Source organism: Stigmatopora argus, chromosome 1 (genome assembly GCF_051989625.1).
Source record: "Stigmatopora argus isolate UIUO_Sarg chromosome 1, RoL_Sarg_1.0, whole genome shotgun sequence".
Classification (NCBI taxonomy): Eukaryota; Metazoa; Chordata; class Actinopteri; order Syngnathiformes; family Syngnathidae; genus Stigmatopora; species Stigmatopora argus.
The window spans coordinates 21,405,931-21,423,408 of NC_135387.1; the positions used below are offsets into that span (position 1 = coordinate 21,405,931).

At 40.5% G+C, this 17,478-nt stretch overlaps 1 protein-coding gene across 2 annotated transcripts; it reads right to left on the minus strand.

Moving 5' to 3' along the window:
• Nucleotides 1–730: 730 nt before the first annotated feature.
• Nucleotides 731–16,475, minus strand: bgnb (biglycan b). 2 transcript variants are annotated; one of them, XM_077608392.1, is made up of 9 exons: nucleotides 16,306–16,475; nucleotides 12,579–12,837; nucleotides 8,358–8,621; nucleotides 5,648–5,760; nucleotides 5,051–5,264; nucleotides 4,869–4,979; nucleotides 4,660–4,753; nucleotides 3,425–3,563; nucleotides 731–3,348 (listed from the first exon to the last, which is right to left on the minus strand). In XM_077608392.1, the coding sequence occupies exons 3-9, from the start codon at nucleotides 8,602–8,604 to the stop codon at nucleotides 3,151–3,153; spliced, it is 1,116 nt and encodes a 371-aa protein (XP_077464518.1). In that variant the 5' UTR covers nucleotides 8,605–8,621; nucleotides 12,579–12,837; nucleotides 16,306–16,475; the 3' UTR covers nucleotides 731–3,150. The 2 variants fall into 2 exon arrangements, with proteins under 2 accessions (XP_077464518.1, XP_077464519.1); XM_077608393.1 differs by lacking the exon at nucleotides 16,306–16,475 and having other exon boundaries at nucleotides 12,579–12,980.
• Between the last annotated feature and the right edge of the window lie 1,003 nt (nucleotides 16,476–17,478).

Sequence of the window (17,478 nt, forward strand, 5' to 3'; positions counted from 1 at the left end):
ATGGCTTTGCCGTCACCATGCGAAATCTTCCATCGGACACGGGTTTCACCTCCATCCGATGAATGCTGCACTATGACGTTTTCAAAGGAGTACGCTCTCGTCGGGCGGATGGGTGATGTGTTTCACTCACTTCCCCTGCGAAACAAAAGTTTTTCACTTTAGCTGCCCCTAACGTTCTTCTCCTGGTCAGAATGAAGCCACACATCGACTGACGTATGACGGTACTCGGATGATTCGCCTAAAGACGTTTCGCCGACGGACGTTTGACAGACGGACAGGTCGCCGAATGGACGTTCCACCGAACAGTCATTCGGCCGAACGGAGGTTTCGCGGAAACGGGATTCGCACGCTTGCCCCGCCCCCGGATCGTGTGTGTACAAATTTTTCAACCTCGGCCCGCGGGCCATATACGGCCCGTTAGGATTTTTAATCCGTCCCGCCGCCAGCGTTGTCCAAATTATAGTAAAAATCAATGATTCATTTCCCTTTGCCGCTCATCACTCTCAATTTATTAGTCTACCGTCAATGGCAGCCCAGGAATAAGCACTCTTGGGCGGGCATGTCAGCCCGGGAATAAGCACTCTTGGGCGGGCAGATGTAGCAGAACCGAGCCGTGAAATGACAGCAATCGGGTCAAATTCATCCTAAAACAGCATTTAATGATTAAATACAAATACTGGAGCTCTTTGGACATTAGTTCGGCCGAACGACCGTTCGGTGGAATGTCCATTCGGCGACCTGTCCGTCTGTCAAACGTCCGTCCTTCCCAACAGCCCTCTACATTCGTCACATGACCACTGTTTCATGTCCTGATGTCATGACCGCTCTTAGTTCTGACGTCATTTCTAAACTCAAAATTGTACAACACTGTTTGCATTATGAAATATGTAGAAAGAAAGAAAACACAACTCAAAACATTGGATGGACAAAAACACCAATGGAAAACCTAAAATGGCACATATCCTCAGGGACAGCTACAATATCTCTGTGAGCAGCCTCGTGGCGCGGGTTTGATTCCCGCTGTTGGCGGTATGATTGGGAGTGTGGATTGTCGTTTGTCTCTCAGTATCTCCTACGACTGACTGGTGACCAGTCTAGGCTGTAGTCTGCCTTTCGCCCAAAGACAGCTGGGCTGGGCTGGGCTAGGCTAGGCTCCAGCACCCCTCGTAACCGACAGATGAGTGAGATTTTGAAGCTTCTGCAGAAGGAGTGTCCGATGACTCTACTTCTATAGAAAATATTTTACTTAGGGCAAGATTTCATGACATACATATTCTCTATGACAAGGGACATACAAATTCCCTGTTACAAAGATGCATCGGGAAAGTGACACCGATGATGGTGGTGATACTGATGATGTTAAAGGCTACATATAAACATATAAACAAAGGACATACATCCTATTACAAAGATGCATGGTTTTGAAACCGATGGTTGTGATGTGGATGGAAGGTATCTATGACATGGGCATGACACGGATTGAAGGTGATGTCATAGATGTGAAACATTATTTGATTACTTTTCAAGATTATTTCACAGGTGGTATGGAAGATGAATGAATGAATAACATTTAGACTGATTAAACATATGACAGAATGAACTATCACACAATCATTACCTAATATCGCATGTTTGCAGTCAATTTCTTTAAAATAAATGTGTAAAGGTTTATGCATGAAGGAAAATATCTTCCTTAACGCAGTAATCATCATACCAGCAAGACTAGTACCAAAACACAACAGCAGAACCTTGCTTGATTTGGTGTTGTTTTTTGTTGTTGTTGTTGGTCCCAGTCCTGGAATGATAAATTAACAGGTTGAAAATAAGTTGATAGTCTTGTCTCTGCAAAATGGCACATAGACAGACACCTTTGACATAATTTATTTGCATTCTGTTTTGTTGGTAATGTTCTGTGACGGTTTACACTGAAAAAAAAAGTATAAATAGCACCATTAAACTAAATAAATGGATTTAGAATTATAACAGATTCATGTGTTCAAGTATGTCTGAACTCCAACACAGACCCAATGAAATCTAGCAATAAAACAGTTCAAATCATAACAGTCATACTATGATATAATGGACTGTTTCTGAATCATTTAACGAAATTCCCCATCCCCTTGTTGGATATTTGTTCAATATGATATTAGACCCAGAGCTTGCTCTCTGGCTTTATGCAGCATTTAGAAATGTTTTTATTCACATGCAGCCATAGCTTGTCAGATTACAGAGTGGAGACAAGACAACATGTCTATCTTTTGGATTACCAAGCAGAGAGAGCGAGCAAAAACTGTGCAAAACAATGCATCAACACTACTTAATTATGCAGCGCTTAAGCGTACACAATACTTTTTATGTTCCGTAAGCAAAGCCGGTGAGTGTGTTTCTCTGAATGGGGCATGCCCCCCTACTACAGTGGCCCCTCAAGTACTATTTATACAGACAGCGAAAAATGGGTGAATGACATGGGAGAGAGTCTTGAAACAAAAAAGGATGAAAGTTTGCTTAGATCAATTTTAAAATCTGTTTACTGCTGAGAAGAGGGTACAATGTGAAGTGATCCCTAAACCCAGAAAACACGTCAATGAACCATCTAAAGTTGGATGTGAAACTGTGTTTCAGTAAATCTTGTTCTTGATTTCAAAATGGGGAAAAATAGTAAGAGCTAAGGTTGAACCCACACACCATAAATTACAAAATGTAACAAGACAAGACTATGGCAAATCTCCCATATTACAATGCTCAAAGTTATAAAAGCACTAGATGTAAAAAAAAAAAAAAATCTGTAATGTTTCTGTTGTTATTTTTCTCAACAGTAACCCTGATACAAAAAATAGGATTCAATAATAAAACATTTTGAAAAGCGACATTACGCAAGTGGGATTTTTTTTCTTCCTCTGTTTGGGCCAAGCATTCATTTCAGATAATAATTTGCTTCTTTTTTTCCCCGAATCAAAAATTTAAAACATACTTCAAGTTTTACATTAGCCATCTCTTCTATCCACTTTTTCCCCTTTTAACAAATTTAGTTATGAAAGAAAATTTCCATCATCTCAAATATTAAGAAAATGTTATTAATTTAAAATGGTTATCTTCATTTTCTTCATCCTTTGCCCAAAAAACTCTGTATCTCCGAGTAAATATTCTCCTCTACTTTTTGTAGTTTCCGAACTGGACGGCCAGTCGGTCGCTGACGCAGCGGAATGTTGCGGGCTGCACCTCCCAGTAGTTGACGGGGTTGGAAAAAAGACTGATGCCATGATAGAAAGCTCTCTTCATTCCTGCTCCCTTAGGGCAGAAGGCATTCAAATCCACCTTGGCGATGTGGTTATTATGGAGGTACACCACCTTTAGAGCAAAAGTACATATTTGTCGCACATCCTGGCAAAAAAAACAAGATGACTAAGGGTTACAGTAAAGTCACCTGTAAGTATTTCATATCTGGAAAGCCTTTGGGAACAGATGAGAGGCGATTGTTGTCCAGGTGCAGCTCTCTCAGCCTTGGTACAAAGGCAAGACTCCCGCCCTCGATGTTACGGATGTGGTTAAAACCAAGGCCCAACCTGGTAAAATAAATAAAAAAATGGGGGGGGATAGGGGTGTTAATTGTCTTCATGGCTTCACCCAGAAGTAGTTTGAAGGAAGAACAAAGTGAACAGGTACATGCTCAATAATGCACTATGTAACATCACACCATGGCCTACTTAAAATGTACTAATTTGCAGAACAGTTTGACATACATAAGTGATTGCAATCAAAACACAAAACACAGAGAAGTAACTTCAACCAAGTCACACTTATTTTGATCTAATTTATGCATGAAAAACTGAAATTCCACACAAGGTCATCTTTAGGTCATTCCGATGACCTTTCTATAGTGTTTGCTCCTTGGCCACTAGGAAGCAGTATATTACTTAAAGTCATAGTACACAGTTTGAAAGATGAAAAGGGAGGCTGTCTGAGGTAAGATGCAATAATATTTCGTTTGTATTTGTAGTAAAATGTAGTAATGCTAATTTTATTCTATGATATTGATCATTGTGTTAGCAATGTGCCTTCATAAGTCAAAATAAATGTGATTTAGTTCAGCCACAGTTGATTTTTGTGAAGTAAACTTCAACTATGATTAAATATTAAGAATGTTCATGTTTTCCAGACTGTTGCTTATTGTTGTTAATTTATCTGCCGCAATAGCCAATGCTTGTAAGTTAAATGATTTACTCGGACCTCAAGACAACAACAAAAAAACAACCACATTAAATACACTTTAGTCGGATCCCTCCTATGTCAAAGCTACACACGATATGTGACCAAAGTTAAAAACAGTAGTAAAGCATAGTGCAAGCACATATTGTGCATTTTTTGGAATGGGTTAACACTTAAAATAACAAAGAAGAATTTCATCATAAAATTGGGATTTCACACTTGTTTGTTTTGGTAGTTTATTTCTGTGCAAATTCCACAAGTGTTCGTGGGTTTGAGGTCAGAACTGCTGGCAACAGGCTATTCTATTCTTTAAATTGTTGGCAGGCTACTCTATTCTTTGGACTCTCAAATTCTGGAGGTGAAAAACCACTGCTGTGTGAGGGTAAGAAGTTCGTCTCTCTGACGGCAGGTGTTTTAATTAACATTCAAAGTTATACCAATGCTAAATTTTACCTGGATAGATTCTTATAACGTTTTAGGTCCTCTAGTTCAATGGCCTGGATCTCATTGTGGTCAAGATGAAGCTCATTGAGACTATCAGGGAGATCTGAAATAAATTTTAAAAAAAAATTGGAGACAGCAATGGCAGTTCTGCTAACAATCAGTTGCTATGCAGTTGCCACATAATTTTACTCTGTAATATTGTCACTTTTTTTTTTTACCTTTAGGCACGCCAGTCAGTCTGCTGTCCGATATACGCAAAAAGTTCAGTTTGAGACCCTTGAAAGCACCAGGCTCGAAACCACTGTTCTGGATGGGGTTGGATCCCATCTCTGAAAGATAAAAGACTTTGTGTCAAACTAAAAGCCTTGAAAGAAAAGAATAAGAGCGAGATGTGTTTCACCTATGCAGTTCATGTTGCCCAGTCCTGAGAAGGCACCAGACTGCACCTTCCTGATGCGATTCTCGTGGATCCTGATCTCGACCAGGGAGGCAGGCAGGTTTTTGGGGATAGTGGTCAGTAGATTCTTGGAGAAATAGAGTTTCTGCATGCTCTGTAGCGGGAGGAATGCCTTGGGGTGCACCTTAGAGATGTAATTGTTCCTCAGAGATAAGCCCTGTAAAAAGCAAGTTGGGTAAGTAGAAGACCCTGTCAATGGAAAAGAATGCACCCTCTACACAATGTTCAGCAAGATTATTCCCTCCACCTCCGGTATGGATAGAATTTGAGTGATAGTTATTGTATAATGAATCTTGCAGGCAAAGTATTAGGGAACAAACTCTCTCACCCACAAAGAAACAATGATGTGAGATGACTACTCCCATTTGGCCTCAGACTTAAATTTTCACACATTTTAAGATCACATAGACAAGAGGAAGGGAAAACAAGAAATAAAGCCCTCAATGTTCATGAAAGTGAAGTCAAAATAAGATTTCTAACTACACAACAAACAGAAGTCCAGGGTTTCAAAAAATGTCAATACACTGCATGTTATCTTACGTATAAATTGGTAAGGCCCTTGAAGTCATTCTCTCTTAACTCGGTGAGATGGTTGTTCTGAAGGTCCAGGAATCTTGTGTCAAGAGGAATATTCTTTGGCACCTCACTCAGTCCTGAAGACCAACAAGTATACACAGAAGGAAGAAAATTCGCCGTTAATCGCTTGTGAAACCAAGACCTTAAAAGCTGGTCCACTGTGCAAATAGTCAGGATATTTAGACCTTGTCTAAAGGAGAAAAAACAAACAAAATTGGTGAGTTTTAGACTTGTGCATTAAACCAATCATAGTGCCACATGATGTTAAATGAGCACTTTGGGGTTTTAGCCGTTATTTTTGACGAGATAGACACAACCGTAGAGATTTCTAGTAACATGCACACGGTTCATACCCAGACAAACACGTAAATGCAAATACGCCAGATGGGGACACCAGATGTTTTACGCCTGCTCTTCATTCAACCATAGACATGGAAGTACCATCAGTGCATAAAGCTTCTGTTCATGAAAAGGTAACAGCACATGTTGGCATTCGGTAGGTTGTGTATCAATGTGGGTGTGGGGAGTTTGGAACTTGACAATAAAGTGTTTGAGTCTATTAGGTGACAGATTAAATGAGTTTCTTTCACTTGAATTGGGAAGTAAGAGTGTTATCAGATATGAGCATGGTGACAGAATAAAATTAAACTCAAATCTGCCAACTGTTGAGAATTCTCCACTTCGGCCTCAACATTTGCCTGGAATGACCTTTTGGATTGTCTTGCACATTAACCACATTAAAGAAAAGCACACGTACTTCTGTAATGCGCTCAATTGCTCAAGCCGGCCACAAGTGTCGAATGCCGACCAGCGCGAGCCTCATCTGGACCGTGAGCATGATGCAAGAAGGTCATTTTGGCAGCATGTACCAGCTGTTCCATTGGGATCCAGCATTCCATTGACCACATCTACCAGCCACAGCTGTCCCCATTCAGAGTTAAGTTTAGAAATGGTTTGGGCTATAACGAGCCACACCCTCTATTCCAACATCAGGGATCGAACTTTGCAGCGCTGTCCAGTTTGGGTTCAAATGCACGCAAACTTTACTGGGAAGCAAGCAGGTTGCTTGCAGCCTTAATTTGTGAGAGCCAAGGGAGCTTGCAGAAACGTGTATATTTCAAATATTACAGATTCTTACTAGGGGAGCTGAAGATTTGTGACTGTGCCAGGGCCGCTTTAAGAAAGCATGCAACTGCAAATAACCTCAAATGTGGAATGCAGCATCAAAGCTGACAACCCTTAAAGACAAAGTTGAATAAATATTCAAGAAGCACACAGATAAAATGAATCGCACAGCGACCCAAAACCGCAGATTACACTTGTAAAGCCACGCCGCTCAAAAGCTTCACACGCACTGATAAATCTGGCAGCCGGTCAAAGCCCAGCACCCCTCCAGACAAATACTTTACATCTCGTGGAGATGCACACCGAGAGGAGACAGACGCCACTGCCGAACACACATCTGTTCTAAATAAGCATTCAGGAAATTATATGCTTCCACATTTATCCTCCACAGAAGCAGTAGCGTTCAACAGTAAATACAGTGAGTTTGCAAAGTGATGAATCAACAAAACCATTATGTCTAAAGAGAAAGTATAGGTGTAAGTTGAGGGACCTCACACCTGTAAATATGCAGATCTCATATTTGGTCAAATCTGAATATGGTATTGAATTGCTTGAAAATCAACTTTAATGGAGTTTTGCACATAAATAACATTATAACATAAATAAAACTATATTGGTGTCTTTTCAATTGGAATTCATACAAGACGGCGGGGGAAGTATCGATTGAGTAAGTACCTGAGTCACATGTGACTTGAGATCCCACCTAAAGTAACTATTCAACCACACACACAAAAGTTACATATTTTAGGTGATTTTAAGTGTTAGTGAAGTTGTTTGTACGTGGGTATGACAACTGTAACATGCACATTACTATAAATTAAGCCTGCCTAGATTGTCAATAAACCTGATTATATTCATCCAAATTTAGAGGGGGAAGACACATTTTAAATTTAAAATGAGATAATCTTAACAAACAAGACGTCCATTAGGATTTGATGTTTTTCTTTCTGAAACTGTTAATAGACATTTTCTTGCAAGACCCATTTGCCCAAGACAAGAAATAGGTCATCTCCTCCCATAATATTTTGTATACATTATTTGTTATTTATTCAAGAACATAGTGATTTTCTCCCCACTACCTATAATCCTTCTCAATGCATCAACTTCTTTGGTTGTCATCACAGCTTGCAAAACAAACTTTTACTGAGTATCTACATCTGCAACTTGGAACAGAAAATCCCTGAAAGAGATGCCAAAATACACTTTCTCAGGGGGAAAAAAAAATCCTTCAGTTTGGTATTATAGCCAAAGACCACTTTGCTTTCGGGAATTAAAGGAGTCATGCAAGACTGACTTTCAGTCAGTTTGAGAATTTCAATCATCATATTTGCTTTCTTCGACCACTTTGCTTTCGGCAATTAAAGGAGTCATGCAAGACTGATTTTCAGTCAGTTAGAGAATTTCAATCATCACATTTGCTTTCTTTGCAAACTTCTTTTGAACACCTTCCAAGTTTTGTGATGACATTATTACATTGTGATGTTTTTTTTTTTCTCCCAACCTGTATACATACAATCAATCGCACGCACACACAAATACTCTCACTAACCGAGGTCAGAGCACTGGACCACTTTGAGCCGACATTGGCAGCCAAAGGGGCACGTGGGGAAGTCGGGCCGGGGCAACTCTTCAAAGGCTGATCCTTCTTCCTCATCCTTCATCATGGTCTTCATGTCAATGTCCAGACTGTCCAAGGCAAAATCCCAGAAGCCTTTCTGCTCGAAGGGTAGGGCAGCAGATGTGGACAGCAGCTGGGCCACGCATAGTAAGAACAGGAAAGAACAACAGGACTTCATCTTCGTTGCGGACACACCTTCAGGGGGGAAAAGAAACAGAATGAAGAAGAGCAAAGTTGGATTTACACTTGTACAAATAGGTTTTGGCTAATGTTTTATAAAAGTGAAGTGAAATAAAAAGTTAGGCAAGAAGCCAATTGTTTTTCCCCATTTTTTTGCCTCGAAATAACTGGAGAATTACTGGTGGTTTAGTATAGTGGTTAATGCACATTTTAATGCTAAGATATGGGGTGATGAATCTTGAGTACACAGCATGAATGTTTTCACCACAGCAAGAGGGACCCAAAAACCAGTTCAGGGAATTAAAACCACTTCAACCATAAAATGTAGGTGTCTGCTTCCTGCACAACAAGCTGAGGTTAAGTCTCTTCGTGGCTTTCCAGGTGGAAATTCTTGCAACGGTACATCAACAAAGATGCAATTCAGTCACACAGGAAAGAGTCTAAAAGCAAGTGAAAGTTTTTTGGACACTGAATTTGAACCTTTTTTTATGATCTTGGAGGCTTTGTGAAATTTAAAAAAAGAAATAAATCTGGATAAATGTATTTAATTAAGCTATTTTTTTAAATACCTTCATTAAGTCTTAGATACTCAAACCACTCAATTCAATCTGAAGTTTGTAACAAAAATGTTAATTTATTTGTAGATAATTTATGAATTTTTGTGTACAGTGCTTAATCATACAACAAATGTGTATTTAATATATTGTTTTATTATATTGTGACTCATTTATTTGCTTTGTATTTTTTTTCCAGATAAAGTTTTTAGTTTTCCATTTGCCACAATCACCTTTATAGAGTTTGAGAGGTGACAGACTATAAACAGTTGCTTTTTTCCAAATTAAATCGCTCCTAAAAAAATAAGTCGCATGACGTGGACATAATCTGGCCCTCGCAGGCCGTTCCCTGTATTATAAATAGCAAGCAAATTATACCGTTTTGCAGCAAAGCAATAACAGTCGTGGCCTCGGCTCGGTCAGAAGAATGAAGCCAAGGGGACGGAGAGCCACGACGACACATCTATTCAGAATCGCACAATGGCTCACAAAAGAGCTGCAACACAACATCAACAGACCCCTACAATTTCTGCAACGTTCACAACATCAAATTATGGGTGTTATCGCAAATATATTGCCAATCTAAAAAAAAGAGTGCCCTAAGTAAGGCGTTTTCATAGGTCTAACCAATAATTTGCCTGTCTTTCATCTGGACGTGGCGTATAACGGGAGTTCACTTTCACTGAAATGATGAATAAAAGATGGAAAGGTATAAAGTCACACAAGCTCAGACTATTTATAATGAAGCACAGCTTTCCAATTTTTTTCTCAATTACACTAAATTAAAAAAAAAAAAACTACTGTGCAGTGTTAATTGACTGAGTGGTAAATTATGGAGCATGAGAAAAAGGGGACAAGGCTAATAAAACACTGGAATAATAAGAAGCGGACCATACTCAACGTTAAATTAACAACACATGACCACACCTCAATTATATACTTTTGGAAAATGCATGCTTGTGCTTGCGGGAAAACTCTTACAGTAGCATCCAAATTTCAAACAAAACCAAAGAGTTCATTTTTCATCAGTAAACACAAACTGATATTCACTCACGGAATTTAATCCATGTATTGAATGAAAGCTAAATACTAGTTTCACACTGCAGTTGTTTAATTACCCCATACCCACAAAATTTGAGGGTCGCTTGAATTTTCTGGCCGCCCGGCAGCCTTAGTGGTTAGCATGTCGGGCTCACAGCTCTGAGGTTCTGGGTTCAAATCCAGGTCCACCGGTGTGGAGTTTGGATGTTCTCTTCGGGCCTGCGTGGGTTTTCTACGGGCACTCCAGTTTTCTCCCAACCTCACAACAAAAAAACATGCATTGTAGGCTGATTGGACACTCTAAATTGCCCCTAGGTACGAGTGTGAGAGTGAATGGTTGTCTGTCTCCTCGTGCCCTGCGATCGGCTGGTCACCGGTTCAGGGTGTCCCCAACAAAAGTTACTAGATTCTAGACTGTAAACAAAAAGTTCAAGAAAAAGCTGACATTTCATTGATCTTCAACTACTGGGGCCATAAAACCCCAACGGATGGAAAGTTGCTGTTCAGGCAAGATAGCTATAAGATAAGGTTGAGCCATCTTGGTCTTGGAGGTAGTTTTGGACCACGTTACCAGAACATCTAGCAAACGATCCCAAAGGAGAGCAGCGTCCAGGAGTAGGAAGTTTTAGAGAAACCTCTCACATCACCGTTTACTGCTGATTAACACACAGACTGACCAAGCGACCGCAAAGTGCTGATTGCAGATTTAGCTTTTTATTGTTATGAGGAGAGTAGTATTCATAGCTTGGGTTGGACGACCACGGAACTTTATTATGTTTACTCAGTGTTTTGTAACAAGTCTGTGTTATTTTAAACAGAAATGCAATATTAAACGGCAATCCAATAAATCTGAAACAACAGAAACCCAAAAGGCACAAGTATTTGCCTGGGGGCCAAACAAACAACCCTTGAAAGGGTTAGGGTTTAGCTGACCATTTGATTGCCAACGCCAGTTGTTTTAAATAAGCCTCTAGATTTTAGTTTGCTGATTTTGGGGGGATACTTCTTTCTTGCTGTAAAACTTACTCTACTCTGTCACACAACTCCAATTCACACACCTCCTCATGCAGCCTTAACTAGGCGTGTCCGTTAGGAGTAAAGTGCCCCAGCGACTGTAATTTGGTGACTGCTGCACCTAAAAAAAAAAGGAAATGTTGGCAGCTTCTCAGAGCCAGTCAAGCCTGGATGCGGTGGCAAGCTCCAGGGAGCCAAGCTGCATACTAAAGAACCACCGGCAGAAGCCTGGGAGATGGTCCCAAAGGAAAGTAATTGTGAGTGTTCCCAAAGTTAGAAATGAGATGGATTCTGAGGGAGACAGGTGACACATATGGGAGTGTGCTGGTAAAGCCACAGACTGGTTAATAAGCAGGGAAAGTAAAAGGGACAGGAAACAGACGCGTTTCATTTACTGGTGTCTGACCAGTGACACCACACTGTTTGTTCTGTCTCCGCGCAGTTAAGGTGACTGACTCAATGGCATAAACTGCTCATATGGTAGGCATGAGGTCATGCATAGAAGACCCAAAGGGGCCACCAGGAGATTGAACCCAACATTAATGTTGTTATTTTACGTCATGTTTAATTTTAGGAATATTGACCTTAAGGATACACAGTTGAATACGTGCGTGAGTTCTTAAATTTTCCCCTTTCAAACAAATCTGATATTGATAGTGTCAAAATAAACTAAAGGGTTGACCGAGATGAAGGCTATGACAGGGATTTTAGAAGACATACAAAGTGTCTATCTTATCTCATCTCATCTCATTTTCTGAACCGCTTTATCCTCACTAGGGTCGCTGGAGGTGCTGGAGCCTATCCCAGCTGACCTCGGGCCAGAGGCGGGGGACACCCTGAATTGGTGGCCAGCCAATCGCAGGGCACAAGGAGACAAACAACCATTCACGCTCTCACTCATACCTATGGGCAATTTAGAGTGTCCAATCAGCCTACCATGCATGTATTGGGAATGTGGGAGGAAACCAGAGTACCCGGAGAAATCCCACAGAAGCCCAGGGAGAACATGCAAATTCCACACAGGTGGACCGACCTGGATTTGAACCCAGTTCCCCCACTGTGAGGCCAACGCACTAACCACTCATCCACCGGGCCGCCTACAAAGTATCTAACATGTCAAAATGATTAAAGTATAGTATACAATCGTTAGGATAAATGGCATGCTTTTTTCATTGCAAACTCTTAAACAACTATAATATAAGAAGAATCTAATATCCCAATTAATAAATCAGCAGTTTTTAACATGCAGAGCTGTACTTTAAATTCCCCCCAATTACAAGAAGTAAAAGTTTTGTCATTGCTATTTGGTCATCAAATACAAAAGGGGCAAACAACTTATTCTACTGTAAAAATGTTCACCTACCTTTTGAATAGAAATCTGATATTAATTCCAATTCCAAGAGTAAGTGGAATAGTGTGGCCTCCCTCTGTACGTCAGATTATCCTGCAGATTATTGGTTTGTTATGTTCATCACATTCGGGGATTACTACAGTATTTCTCAATGGTCCTCTGACATCCAGCCTCTGCTCCTCCACCACCCTTTGCCACTGTGAGCTGAACCGGGGCTTCCAGCCCATAAAGTCAACAAGCCAGCCTCCTTTGTCCTCCTTTTTTAAGGGGGCTGGATGGATAGAGGAAAAAAGAGAAGTGCAGTACCTCTTAGTTTTGGTTTGAAGGCAGGAAAAAAGTTGGGAATTTTGAAAGAAGACTTTCATTATGTACACCTGCAAATCTATTACTAAAAAAAGAGATATGCTGATTTTCGACAGATAATCCAATGTAGTGATAATCATTCAACGTGCATAAATGATCGGCATTATACAGAGATGGAATTTTTGTTTCTACCTACTGCATACACATACAGTTTTGGTGAAAAGTTTACATACACTTGTGAAGAAAATAATGTCATAGCTCTCTTCCAGTTATTTCTACTACTCTGATTTTTCTCTGATATAGTGATTGGAACAGATTGTTTTTTGTCATAAAAAAAACATTCATGAAGTTTGGTTCTTTCATGACTTTATTATGGGTTAACAGAAAAAGTGATCAAATCTGCTAGGTCTAAATTATACATACAGCAAAACGAATTAGCAATTTTGGTGACTTAGAAAGTTGTGTCAGTGAAATGAGCTTCATGGCATGGCCTCTTAACTTCTTGTGAGTGATTATGAGTGACTACAGCTGGTGACTTCTCTGAGGCCATTTAAATAGGGCTCATTGGATGCAAACACCCACAAACGCTACAATGGGAAAGTCAAAGCAGCTCAGCATGAATCTGAAAAAGCGAATCCTTGACTTGAACAAGTCAGAAAAGTCACTCGGAGCCATTTCAAAGCAGCTGCAGGTCCCAAGAGCAACAGTGCAAACAATTGTTTGTAAGTATAAAGTGCATGGCACTGTTTTGTCACCGCCACGATCAGGAAGAAAACGCAAGCTATCACCAGCTGCTGAGAGAAAATTGGTCAGGAGGGTGAAGATTCAACCGAGAATCACCTAAAAGCAGATCTGCCAAGAATTAGAAGCTGCTGGAACACAGATGTCAGTGTCCACAGTCAAGCGTGTTTTGCATCTCCATGGACTGAGAGGTTGCCGTGCAAGAAGGAAGCCCTTGCTCCAAAAGCGGCACCTTAAGGCTCGACTGAAGTTTGCTGCTGATCACATGGGCAAAGATAAGACCTTCTGAAGGAAAGTTCTGTGGTCAGATGAAACAAAAATTGAGCTGTTTGGCCACAATTCCCAGCAATATGTTTGGAGGAGAAAATGTGAGGCCTTTAACCCCAAGCACACCATGCCTACCGTCAAGCACGGTGGTAGTGTTATGCTGTGGGGCTGTTTTGCTGCCAATGGAACTGGTGCTTTACAGAGAGTAAATGGTAATAATGAAGAAGGAGGATCACCTTCAAATTCTTCAAGATAACCTAAAGTCATCAGCCCGAAGATTGGGTCTTGGGCGCAGTTGAGTGTTCCAACAGGACAATGACCCCAAACACACATCAAAAGTGGTAATGGAATGGCTAAATTAGGCTAGAATTAAGGTTTTCGAATGGCTTTCCCAATGTCCTGACTTAAACCCCATTGAGAACTTGTGGACAATGATGAAGAAACAAGTCCATGTCAGAAAGCCATCAAATTTAACTGAACTGCACCAATTCTGTCAAGAGGAGTGGTCAAAGCTTCAACCAGAAGCTTGTGGATGGCTACCAAAAGTGCCTAATTGAAGGGAAAATGGCCAAGGCACATGTTACCAAATATTAGCGCTGCTGTATGTATATTTTTGAACCAGCAGATTTGATCACTTTTTTTCTGTTGACCCATAATAAAGTCATAAAAGAACCAAGCTTCATGAATGTTTTTGTGACAAAGAAGTATCCAAGTAGTTCCAATCACTCTATCAGAGAAAAATCAGAGTTGTTGAAATAACTGGAAACTCAAGAGAGTCATGACATTATGTTCTTCACAAGTGTATGTAAACTTTTGACCACAACTGTACAACATTTGAAGTTAGTGCTGATTAAATGAACCATTATATCTTCTAGTTCAGCAAACTACGGCCGTTAGGCCTTTTAATCCGGCCCGCCGACGTTGTCCAAATTATTATAATTTTTTTTTTATGCGGTCAAAATACAGGAAATCATTGGATGACCTGCATGAGCAATTCTGCCGTCGGTTTTGTGATTTTGGAAAAATTGACAGCTGGTGTCATGCCCTTTCTCACAAGACCCGGAAACGGTTCCACAGGAGTTGCAGTTGGAGGAGTTGCAGTTGGAACTGATTGATCTCCAATGTAACAAGTTCAACTCCCTGAAAGTCTCTGAGTTTTAGGCTTCATTAAGTGCAGCCAAATTTACAAACATCCAGAAGATGGCACAGAGGATTCTGGTGTTATTTGGCTCTACATGTGTGTGAACAGACCTTTAGTCTGATGAAAACCAAGAAAGCACCCCATAAATCCCACATGAGTGATGAGTATGTTCATACTTTAGTCCTTTTTTCTGTTTATGTTTCATATGTACTGTTAACGGATGCAGTTTTTTTATATGTATTGTATCTTGTGCTGACCCGGCCCGCCTGTCAAATTTTTAAAGTCAATGTGGCCCCCGGGCCGAAAAGTTTGCCCAACCCTGTTCTAGCTTCTTGCTGTTGCATTTTTGTTCTGGCTGGATGAATATTCTCACTGGCTGGTTCTATGGTTTCCTCTGTGGGTTGCCAGCACCCAGAGCCGAGCCATCTGGGAGCGTTTCCCAGCTCGTCTGTCAACCAGCCACACAAACATGTTTCAGCTAGTTACACATTGGCCCTGAGCAGCACACTACTGGGTTTTACACTCACTATCTAGTTCAATAGTGTCTCCCTGCAACCCCAGCACTCCTATCTTGTGGACAGTGACAGTAACCACTGCCATCTTAGTGCTAATGTATGTCGGGGATTGGCAGGAATCATTTTTAGTAATGAGGCCTTTGCAGATTGTGTTCTTTTTGTCCTTTCAAATTCTCTACCCAAGTTGTGCTGCTTGCTGTTATTCTCGCTCTTATTTTTATCCCTCTCTGTCTTTTTTACTGTGGCTTTGCTGATTATGGTGTTAGTGTGGAGCTGTAGGGCTTGGCATCTGAATTCAAATCTATTTTTCACTCTCCCCTGGGTTTCCACGTATTAGTGCACCCACTTGTTTACCTTCACATAGATGATCACAAAGTCAAATTGTTTGCTGGTCTGTTTATTAGATGATTTTGGTGCTAAATCTATCAACAGATGACAGAAAGAAAGAGGCAAAACATTTGAAGAAGTTGCATTACAGATTTTCCATTTTAACTAAATTGGTGGCCAGAAAATCGTAGGGCACAAGGAGACAAACAACCATTCACACTCACACTCATACCTAGTGGCAATTTAGAGTGTCCAATCAGCCTACCATGCAGTTCTTTGGAATGTGGGAGGAAACCAGAAGAGCCAGAGAAAACCCACGCAGGCCAAGGGAGAACGGGTGGACCGACCTGGATTTGAACCCATGTCTTCAGCTAATTCATCAGCAAACAATAGAAAATGTAGTAGCTATAATAGAAAAACAATTCTTGAAAAGTTATCATCTTACCTTTACTTATATTTATCTATCCACAAGGACCGCTTTGCGCTTGTGTTGAACCAGATAGTAGTTTCCTGGTGATGTCACATGTGCAGATCTTGCCATTTTCCCTTGGATGTCATGACTAGTCCATATTTAGCCCCTTTGTGCAGGTTGATGTTAAAGACGTTAAAAACCAATAAGGCAATATACTGGACAAAAGACTGGAAATCAGCATAGAAACGATGAGACATACAAAAGTAGCACAGGTCTAGGCAGTGTCATGATCACAATGTTGTTTCACCAACAGCCAGGCTTTAAGATGATTGGCAAAGAGGTTCAGAAATGGGAGTTCACGTAAGGTAATTGGTATTAAATTCCAGTTATCTGAGGCACGAAAAGAAAAGGTCACTTTAAAAAGCATGAATGTGTTGATCCTCATTTAAGATCTTTAAATTCTGAAGACAGTCACAACCTCAGCGGATAAGTCCGAAGGAAGAATTTTGCAGCAGCTTTTGTCGGTTTAAGCATATGCAACATGTACAACGAATATAAGTGCAGAAAAGCTGCATGTTGCACTCTTCTTAACTTATTATACTCAGGTTTTCAATGAGGTATTAAGCATTTCTTAGATGGGACGTGGGGGTTAACAGCATTGTGAGGCATATCATGATGAATGGCATTGAGGAGACAAACCTGTCAGATTTAAAAATACCCAAATGTGCCAAGCTGCGAACAGGGAGGTCGGCGCATTTAAGATCCCAGCAAAATCACAGGGGAGACGTGAATGAGTGCTTATCCACTTAGGCCTTTCTGTAAAGCTGCTCGCCTCTTCTTGAAAGCACTGCGACTGCTGCCTAGATGAGAATGTACTTTTTCGTGGACAGTAATCTGCTGTTGGCAAAATGACTGTACAATTATGGAGGATAGAAGCTGCGCCACATGCACAAGGCTGAAAACGAGAAATCTAACATGTGATTACTCGCCTGTGCAGAAAGTGTGAATGGTACAAAAGCTGCTCTGTATGTAGCACGTTCAAAGCGGCTATATTTGTAGCCCATTCTGCTTTCCCTGTTTACTTAAGTAAGCATTTGTATTATTGTGCTAATTTGCCCCAAAAAAAATCAATGAAGTAAAAGGTAAGATAGGAAAGTTAGTGAAAGGTTGTAAAGAAAAAAAACGAATAATACACTGTCAATTTTG